This window comes from Protopterus annectens, chromosome 5.part0 (assembly GCF_019279795.1).
Source record: "Protopterus annectens isolate FY-2018-M chromosome 5.part0, PAN1.0, whole genome shotgun sequence".
Classification (NCBI taxonomy): domain Eukaryota; kingdom Metazoa; phylum Chordata; order Ceratodontiformes; family Protopteridae; genus Protopterus; species Protopterus annectens.
The window spans coordinates 369,597,005-369,611,366 of record NC_056735.1 but is presented as its reverse complement, the minus strand read 5'-3'; the positions used below and the strand labels follow the sequence as shown (position 1 = coordinate 369,611,366).

At 40.6% G+C, this 14,362-nt stretch overlaps 1 protein-coding gene across 7 annotated transcripts in view; it reads left to right on the top strand.

Moving 5' to 3' along the window:
• CASK (calcium/calmodulin dependent serine protein kinase) overlaps nucleotides 1-14,362 on the top strand; it is a 4,132,188-nt gene that overhangs the window by 3,387,569 nt on the left and 730,257 nt on the right. For all 7 annotated transcript variants that reach the window (XM_044072334.1, XM_044072332.1, XM_044072333.1 and 4 more), the window contains one exon: nucleotides 10,400-10,477. In XM_044072334.1, coding sequence (XP_043928269.1) covers nucleotides 10,400-10,477 — 78 coding nt within the window. The remainder of the gene's footprint in view (nucleotides 1-10,399; nucleotides 10,478-14,362) is intronic.

The following is a 14,362-nucleotide window of genomic DNA, read 5'->3' as shown; positions in this document are numbered from 1 at the left end:
AGTTGTGCAAATTTCACTTCAGTCTTTTGCATTAGGTACTGCAGTTAGGGTGGATAAGACTAATGTTAGCAAGCATTACAGATGTTTTACCTGAACTCTACTTAACACCTGTTTTTTTTTTTTTTTTTTTTTTTATCCATAGTCCTTGATTTTTAAATCATTTCTGCTAGTGTTTCTGTAAGTGTTCCCCAATTTCCTCAGTGTTTGTCACTGTCATGTGGTTTAGTCTTGTCTAGTGCAGTAATTAATCTGATATTTGGATGTTTCATTTGGCACAAAGACATGCATTCTCGATTGCTTTAGGAAAGATAAATAATTCTTCTAAGAGCTGCATAACAGCTGTGTAGTAAACACATTTGATTTTGAGCGTTTCGTTTCTAATCTTTTTTTTTCATTTCAGACTCCTACTTATTCTCTTGCCCAATGCAATAGATGGTTGTTGACTGGAGCATGTTTTTGTTAGACTAAGTTGTTAACATGGAGGTGGAAAAGAATAGCAAAGCAATACCTTTTAGGCCTTTCACTTACTGTGTTGAAGATTGGAATGGGGGGTGTTGAGTAAAGACTAAGGGAATGATGAAAATATGGATCGAAAAAGAGGAGAAAAAAATAACTGGGGGATTTTGTTTTAGGATATTATCTCCATTCTGTAACTTGCAGGTACTATTTTATATCTGCATTCTTAATTCTCAGATCCTTTGATCATGGGGTATGACTGCCCTGCTGATTTCTTTTCACCATGGTTAAAGGGCATGCAGTGTTTAGTACCTTCTAACCCTTTTTTCAGAGTTTCCTCCTAGAACAACCTTTGCAGCAATGTAGCCACATTTTATGCCAAAACAACAAACCATTCTGACCATATTAAATGCTAAATTTCAAGACACAATTCCCAAACAGGATCACAACTGGATGTGTTGATTGTTGACTTGTACCTTCACATAATATTTTCTATTGTTGCCAATATTCCGTTGTGGTACAGTTTGTTGTCTGGCCGTTGATTGAGACTTTCATTGGTTTCTTTTGCCTTGCAAAGATTGCATTGATCAAAGTCCGAATGATGGGAAGAGAATGCAAGGAATGGTCAGCATGTCATCAATTCAAGTGCATCTCGAAAAGGGCAGGTCTACCCAGAGTAAAGAGTCAGGAGATGAGACTTAAGAGCTGTAGGCCTGGCTGCACTTCGATGTGCATAGTACCCACTTGACAGCCTCTGTTCCTTCACCATGTACATCTTGCTCAGATGACAGAGCCACCATAGGCTTGTCATCCTCCTAGTCACTGAGCCTTTTTGTTGTCTGACTGTGGCCTGTGCTTGGCTTTTTGGGAAGCTGTGGGTTTCAGTATTATTGTTACTGACTTGAGACTTGGATTACTGTTGTATACTACTGTCTATTGGCTTTTCCCAGTTAGGGGTCGCCACAGTGGAACTCTGGTCCGCTAATAACCGGCAGTGAAATTTTACGGTGTCGAGTTGCCAGCCCAGTGCCTGACCTTCAACAAAGGCGCACCCACAACAGGCACCTACCTGCATGTCTTTAAATTTACTCGACCCCAGGGAGTTGTATAATGTTTGAATATTGTCTTTTTTGAGTTATTTGCCTGAAAATAGCTCCCCTAGATTGCTTGGTATCTTCTGACTCAACAGAGTCGAGGCCTGCCTCATTGACTTTCCTCCTTCACTCTGCTACTGAGCCCACCCTTGGATGAGTGATTTCATTTCAATATCAATTAGACTTGACTGAGTGCATGACAAAACTCTGCACTTGGTACACTCTCATCTTACCTTATATTGGTTGTACTCTTTCAACCCCCAGCTGTTTTTAAATATGCCCTTTTGACAGTAAGGATCTCCTAACCAGCATGTCATATTTGCATCTTTCCTTTGATTTCAGTCCTGGTTGCACTTCATCACCCTCCGAATCATCCCTGTGGAATGAGTTGGATGATCTACAGAATCCTTCATTTAAACTGATAAAAGACATGTCGTCTTGAACATTTTCTTCATATTTCTGTTTTCTTCTTCTGGAGAAGTATCGAGGATGATGTGGCGTACCTTAGACTGCTGACATTCTAGACTATTAAACATACCTCACTTTCGTTTCATACTTTTTGAAGTCTTTTTTTTTATGCAGATGATAACCCCTCACAACTGTCTGTACTCTGTTTGGAAGTACTGCATCTCAAAGCCATCTTCCCTTAGAAAGGTTGACCACTTACTTGAAACTGAGTCTTGATTTTCCTTTAATGCTACACTGACACTTTAATAAAGACTGCTTTATTAAGGTCTTGGCTAAGTATAAATCACAGTGTAGAACCTGACTTCACTGTCTCCTATTATGTGATTAAAGGCTTGGTGTTGATGAAGAATACTGGACATTGCCATTACATTGGCATAGTTCTCAAGAATGTTACATTGATAGAATTCCTTGACTATCATTACCACTGTAAACTTCTAACACTGAGATTTTTTTTAATTAATTCATTTTGTAAGGAGTTGGGGTATCGTTGTCCTTATCCCCCAGTGCTTCGTAAAAAAAATAATGGTTTGGTAGATGAAGAGGCAACAAGGTGTTGTCTCAGGGTTGCATTCCCATCTCTCCAACAGGTCCTGTTTATATCACAGGCAAGGTTTAAATTTTTAGAATGAGTAATTCTGGTGATGTTTTTGTTGTGGATATGAAGGACCATCGGTGTGGGGTTTGAAGATGCCTTGTTTGCCAGGTATAGATCTCCCCCCAACAGCTTGTTGTAATTCCAAGACGTAATGCCAAATCCCAAAATTACAAAAACTGTGACACTTCAGAACAGCAAATGTCTTAAGTCGATATTCTCCTATAAAGTATTTTTTTGCATCCTCCAGTATGGGCGCTACACCTCCACCCTACCCACACTAACTTATATTTATTTTAACTTGGAGATTGGCTTATTTTGGAGAAAAGTGAAGACTCAAAGACATAGCATCTAGCATCTCAGACTTCGTATATGTAAGCCCCCATTTTTGCCCAGTCTCACTGTTCCAGGACTCGCACTTATGAGTCTCTGAATTCATAGCTGTTATTTTCTCTGTTGCCTTTCCTTTAAAAACAATATAGTAAACTAGTTATCTCTCTTACTGCAGAAGCCATGTGACACCGCATATCTCCATCTGCAGGACCATGCAAGAACCTTTGATTACAGGGAGCACAAGGTCTCGCAGTACTGTAAGTTGATATTCAGAACCCAGGGTAATGCAAGATCCAGTGTTCTACATACTCATCCACTGCTTTTGGCAGATGTATAAAGATGGCATTGTCCTCCTCTGTCTTGTAGGTATTAAATTGCTTGTCCCATGTAGTCAAGTTGTATTCATTATTGACATTCCAAACCTTGGGTAAAGTATTGTCTCTTCATTAGTCTTCATATAGGTCCAATGCTGAAAAAATGATTATACATTGCCACCTAAATAGACTTTCATGAAGTATGATGCACCTTTATTGCTGTAGGCAAGTTGGCTAAGGCTGTTTTCTTTGTCATCAGTTTAGGTCAACATGGCTGTTGTATTTCAATATCTGCGCCTCACAGCTTCATGGTCTGGGATTCATTCTTGATAATCAGTTACTGTCTTGGTGAAGTTTGTATATTCTTCCCACATCTGCACAGATTTTATCCAGGCAGTATGCCCTCTGCACCGATTGGTTACACTAGAATTTAAGGAAATGAAATTTGACAGTGACATTGTGCGGCTTACCTGAGACTTCAGATGACTTTTGGATGTTGCCCACCTAGACCACATCTTGGAGCTAATCCCTTAGCTCAAGGTTGTCTAGAGAAGCTCTACCTTATTCTAAATTGGAGTGCCTTTTACAGTTGGATTAACTGTATTAAGTTTTGAATGGCTGGACTCCAAACAGAGTCATGCTGTTACTTTGGGGGGGCATGTTGGATATGTCAGGAAACAATGAGTCCTTGAATGGCTTGCTGTCACACTTTAGGTTCATGAGTGTGTAATAGGCTAATAACCACTAGTGAGTGCCTTTTTAAATCTAGCCATGAATCACAAGTCATTGACTAGTTCTTGTACCCTTGGTCATGTAGGCAGGGGCTTGGGAGATGAAATATTAACAAACAGGGGCCTGGGAGATGAACTGTTCACAGGCTACCTGTTTCCAGTAGAAACATGGGTGCCAAACAAGGGATGAATTTCCTGTTCTCCATCCAGTTGTCCAATTTACACTTGAATTGGGTTATGGAGGAATTCTGCATCACATGGATGGGGATCCTGTTCCAGAGAAGGTGTTGTCTCTGGGATACATTCCTGTCTGTCCAACAGGTACTGTTTATATCACAGGCAAGGTTTTAGTCTTTAGAATAAGTAATTCTGGTGATGTTTGTTTTGAGGATATAAAGGACAATCAAAGTGGGTTCTGTAGATGCCTTGTTTGCCAGCTATAGATCACCCCTTAACGGCTTGTAGGAGACAGAATATAGGGATTGTGCTTAGAGTCTTGTGGAACTCTAAATGAAAAGCTTGAGAATTTTATCTTATGATGCCAGCACTTGCATTTACAGGATACTACCTTTTGGTAATTTTTTCTGCCCCAAGGATATTTGCCATGGTAGTCGACATTGTTCTGCACAGAAACATCTAAGTTTTTTTTTCCATATATGCATGATTAGTTACTAACTACCCATTCCCAGACTTGCTAATATCAGACCCCTTTTGAGGTCTGAAGTGGCTCCAGTGAGGTATCTGCATAAACCAATAGAAGTTTTCTTGTAAAATACACTTCTCACTTTTTGTGGCTGCCTAAGACATGCAGTTCTGTAGAGCATTTCTGCCACCAAAAGTGCATTAGGAATTTGAGATTTTTGTGCTCTTGATATTAAACCAAAGACTTGTACACCCTTCTACATGCATGTACATGCTTCCACCCACATGATATTGAGTGCTGCCATCATTGGCTGGGAGAGCTGAGTCCACTTCCCCAATCCTGGGCATTTTCAATGACATGCAGGCCTCTGCTTGCTTGGTTGCAATTGGCTGAATGAAACCAACTCTGTGTCCGCCAGGCTGAACTGGCTCTCATCAGCCACTCATTCTCACTTCCATCCTACCCTGTGTCCATTTGTTTCTGTGCCCAAACCAAGAGCTGAACTGTAATTGTCTAGGTTGTAGTGAGGACTTTTCCCTCTATACCACAGAGTTTGCTTTATCTCTTGCCTTCATTTCTACAACTTCTTTTCAATCAACTCTGTGACAAACATTTGTGTGACCAGAAGTAAAGGCAAATGGTTCTTTTGAGGCCTTATGCACTGTTCCATATAAATGCTTTAAAATCAAACCTGTTGTAGTACTGATCCATTTTGGTGTGTTAGCTGCTGTCTGTTCATCTGAATAGACTGTAGACTGCAATCACTATGATTCTGTGTCTTTTTTGCCTAACCAGTATTTCATGCATGCATCCAACCTTGAAAATACATAAGACCTTTCTGATTTTTCTAAGCTGCTGTGTGGAACTCTGTAAGATTGCGAAAATGTAGTTTAAATTTATAACTGCCTTTCTAATCTAATTCCCAGCCAGAAATCTTTTGGTGATGACTAGCGTGTTCTTGCTGTTGTGAATTCCTACTGTGACCTTTGCATTATGAATTCTAGCTGCATTTGGGAGCTGTGCCCCTCTAGGCTGCAGTCCAGACTCTTACATGCCACACTTATACCTACAGGCAATTTAAAGAATCACCATTTCACCTTACAGCATGCATGCCTTTGAAATGTAGGAAAAAATCCTCAGCAGCTGATAAAATCTCATGAAGCCACTGGAGACACATGGAGGACATTTAGGCCACATGCATAGGGTATCATAGCCAGGAATTGAACTGGAAAAATCAAGAGCTATGAAGCAATGCTAACCTCTACAACATTCTGCTGTGCCTCCAGTAGTTTTATGTTTTTTTTTCAGCCAAGTGCATGTTATTACCTTTGAGTCTCTTTTGCCACTGATCTGTTTCCTGCCCTTGGTATTTGTTTTCTGCTCTGATATTTTAAGAGGAGAAGCTAAGATTCTTTGTACTATTCCACACCTCTTTCTTTTTCTAGTTAGTGTTTGCTAACTTAATCCTCATTCTAGTCTCACAGTTTCCACCTTTCACATCAACACTCCTTAGGAGGAAACAAAGCCCTGATTGTAGCCAGGTGTTCATTATATCCTTGTCTTCCATACTGACTTGTGCAGTGCCCCTGAGAATGCTGCCATATGTGCCACTTGACTTAGCCCATAAATTCCTTAGACTTGACCCATACATATGTAATCCATTCTACAGCCAGGACTCTGACATCTGATGTCCTGCCCAGTAAATCTGTTTGCGATCCTGACAGTTTACTTCTTAGCAATGATGTAATATCTAAACAGGCGTAATATGTGAGGGAGGGCAGGGTCATCCCCGCACTTCACTGGGGGCATTCTTGAGTTTCAGAATGTGCTATGAACCCACATTATATAACTAATGGTGGCCCACAATTCCAGAGGGTTTATCAATCTAGTGACATTCTGATTTGCAGTTCTGATCCCAGTCTTTATTTCAGATTAAGAAGCGGAAGTCTTAAGGTGGTATTAATTGACTGCTGGAGACTAGTGATTAACCTCTATCCTGATGTGAAGGACATTGTTCTGTATTTTTGCCTTCTACAAGAAAAAAAGGAACTGGTGGGAAGAGGAAGAGTAGACCTGTTTTGTATACATTGAAGAAGGATGTTTAGATATGCACCTTTTCCCTTGTGGTCTGATCCCTTGCTTGCTGGTACAGTTTTGTGTCCTGATTGCTTCACAGCAGTCCAGGAGAGTTTGTGTCCCAATGGTACAGTCCATCATTGTAGGTTATCTGGTATTAGTATAGGCCAGTCAAACACTAAGAAGACAGAGTCTGTTTTTTCCATCTTGCTTGCCTGTGGATTCATCAGAGATGCTGTTAAACACAAGAAAACTGCCAGGTCCACTTGCTGCTTCAGACAGAAGTTTCCTATGTGGGCTGTTAAATTGCATCATATGTCAACAAGTCTACAAGGCTTCCACTGTGGATCATACACTTTATGATCTATGTGTATGTTGCTTTCTTCTGCATGTCTACTCTTTACAAGCTAATGAAATGCAGAATGTTGGCCTAGTACTGAACTGAGAAAGCAGTCCCTTAAAGGGCCCCTTTCTTCAGACATCTTCATACATCCTACTTGCATTTGAATTTGAATTTTATGATTGGCAGATTTTCATATCATACTGTGACGATGTGAGGTGTTGCCATCTATGCAAGGGAGAATAGGGCAATGCATGTGTAACATATGCCAGCATAGTTAGCTGGAGTTTTGTAAATAATTTTGTGTTATTTGACTATCATACTGACTTGTACAGATGCTTGTGTTGAAAATGTATCAATAGTATTATTGTAACTGATTAAATGTATGTGTTTAAACAAAGAATTCTGGAAGGGAAGAGTAGAAGTTTTTGAAATTATTCTATAATTTTCAAATACTGCAACTGATCTTAGCAAAGCTCTGAGTATGTATTGTAGCAGAGTCAGGTGATCAAATGTGATGGCCTTCTTTAACCAGCACTGAGAGGATGGAACTCTCCCAGCAGCTTGTTTTGTTTTATTTTCATTGGAACCTGATATAAAAATCTATGAGTCAGTTGAGTTAGTTCAGTTGTTCAGTTCACTTACTTGGAAGTTCATCACCTCGCCTTGTGGAAGTAAGCATCTCAGCATCTAATCTTGCCTTGCTGGATTAATTAAGTTAGCTAGGGAACAGTTATTCTTTAGACAGTCAGGAAATGCAGTGAGATTAGTTAAGTAATGTTTTTCTGCATCTGTTTGAATCTGTCCAGCTGTGTTATTTTTGTTTCTCCTGTGATTGAAACTCTGATGTTTATTGTACTTAGATATTTAGTATTCTCATGTTTTCTATTTTATTATTTATTATTAAACATTTTTATACCTTTCATTGTGGCTGGTCTTTAGAGAATACTTTTAAAGTTTTGAGAGTACTTGTGCTTATTTAGTGACACACTGGCCATTCCGAAAAGCCTGGCTGCTTTGGTTACGCTCTACCATTTATGTTAGTATTGATTTTACTCGGTATAATTGGATACCCTTGTAAGAGCCTGAGAGTGGTTGGTTGGTGGCAGGCATAAGTTACCTTATAGTCTGGACAGAAGGGGTACAGTTAGTAATCTGTTCTAGCCTTTCCCAGGTGTGTGTGTGTGTGTGTGTGTGTGTGTGTGTGTGTGTGTGTGTGTGTGTGTGTGTGTGTGTGTGTGAGAAAGAATCAAATACCCAGGTGTGGGTGTGTCAACTACTTGGAACTGGGGTACAGTGCTCCAAAGTGAGTCTTGTTTGAGATCTGGAGAGGCAGAGTCCAGTCCCAGGTCTGGTGGGGGTTCCCTGTGTGCTCTTGGGGAAAATTGTGCTTGATGCAGCGAGCTGCATTTGAAATACTGTGTAAATCTATTCCTGTTCTTAGTGACCGTCTCTCACCAGTGTTACTGGTGAGGATTGAGACTCCTTTATTACTGGCCCGGGGTAAAGAGAGGCCGTCACACATACCTTTCAAACTGCTTTTGTATTAGACTGCAAGTTTGTTTCTTGAAAAAAAAAAGTCATCGTTAACATAATTTTTGTCAGAAAGGTTTTGGAGCTGCAGATCCTTGTGTGCAGAGAAATATATGTTTTTGTTTTACTCGTGTCCACTTTTTCTCGAAGTGCGTTTTGCTGCATACATATTGATGCTAAATACCAAAATATAGGTGCATTCAGAAGCACATTTTTCCCCTGTAGTGATAGTCACTTACTTTTTTTTTTGTGACTTTAAAAAAAAATCACCCAGACTAAAGCTCTCCGCTTGCTTTTGCAGCCATTTATGTCAAAGTTTTTTTTTTCTGTTAAGTCTGCATGATTCAATACAACTGATCACCTGTTTTCCACACAGTTTGGTAGGTCTGAAATATTTGATGTAGCATAGCTCAACATTTTTATGCAAGGACACACCTGTTAAACATGATTCATTTTATGATTTTTGTCTGAAAATTCTATTAGTGCCACTGAAGAGGCGGTATCCAAAGGCTAAGGAGTAAATAGTGAGAAATAATTGCAAATTCTGTCAGTGGGGAGGAAGTATCCAAAGAACAAGGAGTGAAGTGAGATACGTGTGAATTCGAAATAACTCTTGTTAGACTGTTGTGTAATCTGTAGCATTCATTTTTGTATAGAGGCATTATGTTTGTTCTGACCTTTTTCCAATGAACTTGTTTTCTTTCTGTAAGCTATGTCTTTTAGAGACATAAAAAGGACTATGGGGGCCTATGTGATGACCTGTTAACAGTCCCTCAGTAAACTGAAAATTCTGGCATTTCTTGGAAGAATCCTCTTCCATGTAAGACTCCAAGTTGCTACTGTTGCTTTAATCAGCACTGATTTCCATCTTCTGTTATTCTGTTAAATTCTGCTTAAAATCAGGATGCTTGCCCATGTTTTCCTTCCTTAAAGAAGGTGACAGATAAATTACTTACACTGGCTGTACTTAAAGTGGTATGCTAACCAGTTTCCTGTAATCTCTGCACTGTTTGTCTTGCCTTTCGTGCAGTGTTAAAGTTTGCAGCTATGCGAGTACTACATCCAACTGCTTCTAAATGTTTAATTCTAATGTCATAGTATTGTGTATAACAATATAAAGCTGTACTCGGCTACTCGGGTAAGTATCTTCTGAATTAATTGGAAATTCTCATGTGGTAGTTTGAACTGTCAGTACATATATAATGTGCTAGCTTCCAGTATGTTTTTTATTCACTTGGGACACTTTTATACTTTTTTTTTAATTTTTATCTTTCTCACCATTGTTTGCACTTTGTCAGCCTATCCTTCCTCAGGAACTATAGAAGGGGGGGTTGTGGTTAACTTCCAACCCCTGTAGTGGCTGATACATGCACCTGCATTACTGCAGGGATGTTCTGCACCTTTCCCTGGTGTGTGGGCTCCCACACCACATGCCTAGAGGGCTATAGTCGTTGGATTGAAAAGCCATGCCCATGTCCTTCTATCCTGTAGCAATGTTGTCATGCAAGTCACTGCTTGCAAGGGAGCAATTTGGCTGATCACTCCCACTCTCCCCTGCCCAGCTCTTCTAACACCTGAGTCCCAGTAGTCACACTCCGGTCATCTGGGTCATAGACTTTCAACTCTCTATGTGACAAAGGCTGGAGCCCTGAAAACCTTTTGTCTTAGATATAGCATCTATTCGCTTTTATCAAGGATCATTTTGTCTTGTGTTCAGATTCTGAAATGAGGATGAGCTTTCCAGGTAAATCTTGTCACCAAAAGTGGATTCAGGTCTTGCTTCTCACATGACATAAAATTTAATTATTTCTTTTGACAGCTATACGACAAGATTAATACAAAGTCATCACCACAAATCAGGAATCCCCCAAGCGATGCTGTACAGAGAGCCAAAGAGGTTAGTCTTTTTCTTATTGTATTTTTATGATGATGAGGATTTTTTTGATGATTTAATATACACTTACATGAGTGGCTTTCTTATATGTGCATGTATTTTTTTTAAGAGTTGTCCAGAAAAACACATTATGCTTCATTTAGAGATGTGAGCATATTTAACGTTAAGTTGTTAAAATGAACCATCTTAGCACTTCTTGACTTGTTCTTTGGAGTGATGAGTTCAGAGGATCGATCCCAGGACAGGAGATGGAGAAACTGGAGGTGGGAGGGATGGATTGGCAGCACCGAGCATAGCTTGCATTCAGATACAGTATAGAGCCAAATATGTCCATCACTAGTTTCATGTTGTTGTTGTGTCTATAGCGCAATGTAGGATTTTAATGCAAGAAAACATATACTAAGCAAAGTTGATTTGCAGTCTTAGGTTATTCGACTGGTAACACTGCAGTAAAGGTCACACTACATGGAGTGACAAAGCAGTAGTGGAATTTGTCATGTAAAAACACATCTTAAGGAAATCATTAGAGATCTGTAGTTGGATGAAATTAGTATTGTGTGAAGTTAAGGCTGTTAAAACTGGAAGGACAATGTCAGAAGCAAGTACTGAACTTAATCAAAAAAGCAGTTTGAACGTAAAAGGAGGGTTGAAAACTAGAGCTTGAAATTGAACTGCATTGTCAGTGGTGTAACAGGTAGCACCCTCGCTTTTGGTGCAGAAAGATGGTGGTTTTATTCCCATACCAGGTAGAGTTATTGCCGGCACTACAGTGCAGCATAAGGGAATGCTGCATTCCATCGCATGCTATCCTTTGGCTGAAATGCTAACGTGAGGCTCCATCTCCTTGAGGGGTCGGTAGTTCAGGTGAACGTAAATGATCCCATGGCACCTATCAAAAAGAGTAGGAGAAGATGTTCTTCGTGTTTCACTGTTGCAGTCATTACATTTGGGTAATCTGCTGGCAGGTTGCCCTCAGTCGGCCTGAATTCCAAAGTCTTGGGTCCTGCGTCAGTTGCTGTCTCCTCTTCCATGATGTCAGGTCCTAAGGGGTATAAAACAAGCAGCCGACACCATTTTCTTTAGTCTTTCTTGCCGTGCGGTGCCCGAAGCAGAAGCATTTCGCAAGTGCCGGTCGGCCGACTACTGAAATATTCACGTTTGAGTTTCAGAACCGAAGTCTTCAATATAGCTAAGTATCCCATTAGGGAAACTTTTTTCTTGCTTTTTACCAATGTCAGAAAAAGTTAATAATTGTATTACTTGTGGGAAGCAAATACCTCATAAGGATTTCCATTTATACTGTATTCCTTGCCTAGGCCCTGATCACAACGTGCCTGGCTGTCGGTTTTGTGCTAGATTTAACCAACGCACTATAAAGCGTCTGTATATTTTTGCATCTAAGTATTTTGGAAACAGATTTAACTACCTAGAAATGTCATCAGATAGCAATCTGACTACTGGAGTACATAAAAAACGCAAAGAAAAGGGCAGAGAAAGGCAGTCAAGAACCAAAACCGATGACGAAGCTTCTCCTATGCCAGTCACCAGTTCGCCGGTACTCAGTGAGGCACTTTCGCAGCCCCTGATACCCGCTACCTTCGAGTCGCAGGCCTCTACCAACACTCATGTGGAGTCCGGCATGCCGCAAGTTACTCAAGGTATTGGACCGACGGATGTATGTCCCTCGTATGGGTCCGGAGCTGCTGAGCAGGCACTGGCTTCTGAGGGTGTATTCAGACCTCAACATTTTTATATCAAACTGATGAAAGCTGCAAAACCAAAGGCAAAGACACCTTCTAAAACTAAAAAAATGATGCCTGAGCCATGTGCACAGGCCTCTATGCCTAAAAAACAGATGATCAAAATGGCTGAAGACCTTATTACCTTGATCAGGGGTACCCATCCCCCTCCAGATAAGAGGCCTAGGCAAGACACTGACTATGAATCTTCAGATCAGGTTTCTATTTCTTCTGATTCCTCTTCTGATCAGGAATTATCTTTACCTCCCTATGAGGATTCTGATGCTGAGGAGTCTATTCCATCTGCATCTCCTCCTGAGGATTATTAATTTGGAGAAACCTTGCATACTTTGAGGGAGCATTTTCACTGGGAGAGTCAAGACTTTAGCCATTCTCCCTGTGTTAGACATTGTGGATGATGTTTTTTCGGAGTCAAGCCTGACCCCTGACTCTCTACCTCCGGCTCCCAGTAAGCCTGACAGGTTTTACAGGATCCCTGACTCTCATCAATTTTTATTTAGAAACCCTGCTGCTGATCCTGAAACTTTTTCACAGGGTCCAAAGGGAGTTAAGGCCTCAACAGCAAAAAACCCTACCCCCTCCGACAGAGATTCAAGGGCGCTGGACAGATGGGGAAAAAAGGTTTATACATCTGCAACCTTGGCAATCAGGGCCTTAAACTGTCAATTTCGTATGCTTAAGTACCAACAACATGTTATGGGATTGCTAAAACAGAAAATGATGTTGATTTCAGAATGTGCAGAAAATAAGGAATTGCAGGAATTATTGCATGCAGCTGAACAAGTTGGAAAGCATACTTTGCAATGTGGTTTTGAGTCTTTAGAGGCCTCCTACAGGGCCGCAGTTACTGGATCTTTCATTAGGAGACATGCCTGGTTAAAGGAACAAAATTTGCCTTATCGTGTTAAAGTTAAATTGCTAGATGCACCTTTAAAGCATGATTCTCTATTTGGTATTAGGGCAGAAGAGGTTTTAAAGAAAATGGAAGACAAAGCTAAGTCTATGCAAACTGTTAAAGATTTCTTACAAGTGCAGCCACCTAGATTCAGTAGACACTGGCCTACAAAAAATGGGTCCTTTCCTGTGTCAGACAGAGCTCAAAGGGGCAAATCCAGATGCCCTCTAAAGGTTCCAGGTACCAGGCTCAAGACTCATACAGGTCAAAGCAATGGGGTGCATCCATCTCCAAATCTGGAGGAAATAAAGTGCAAACCTACAGAAAGCAATCCCAATGACTTCCCTCTGCCTACACAAAGCACTTATCTTTTGGCAGCACCCATAGGGGGAAAATTAGCACTTTTTGCTCAAAATTGGTAGGTAATAACCCAGGACAAGTGGGTACTGAACATTGTATCACAGGGATACAGATTCCATTTCCACACTCTTCCAGTGACAAATGGTTGGCCAGACCTGCCAAAAACCCAATGGGCAGAGGCACAGAAACAGGTTACGTCCCTCATGGATATGGGGGCCATTCAGACAGTACCAGAACAGGAAAAAGGACAAGGTTTTTACTCAAGACTGTTCTTGGTACCCAGAAAGAACAAGGCCTGGTGGCCAATACTGGATTTATCAATTTTGAACACATACCTTGACATTCCAAAATTCAAAATGCTCACTTTGCAACAGCTTCTGCCCATGCTGGGCAAGAATGCTTGGCTGGTGACTTTAGACTTAAAAGAGGCATACCTGCATGTCCCAATAAGACAGTCTTGCAGAAGATACCTCAGATTCAAGGCTGGCTTAATGCATTACCAATTCTCTGCACTGTGCTTTGGCTTATCTACTGCGCCCAGGGTCTTTACAAAGTGCCTGGCACCAGTAATTGCATTTTGCAGACAAAGAAGTATTCAAGTATATCCTTACTTGGACAATTGTCTCATTCAAGCAGAGAACAAGGACACTCTTCTACGACACCTGGCATTTGTGAAAAGGCTTCTAGCATGCCTAGGGTACACAATAAATGAAAAGAAATTGCAACTGGTACCCTCTCAAGAGATAACATTCCTGGGTGCAAGCTTGCATACAACTGCCCAGATGGCTTACCTCACACCAGACATACAAAGGCAACTGACTACTTACTTCAAACTGATGGCAACAAAAACCCAGTCTTCTGCAAGACAAATTC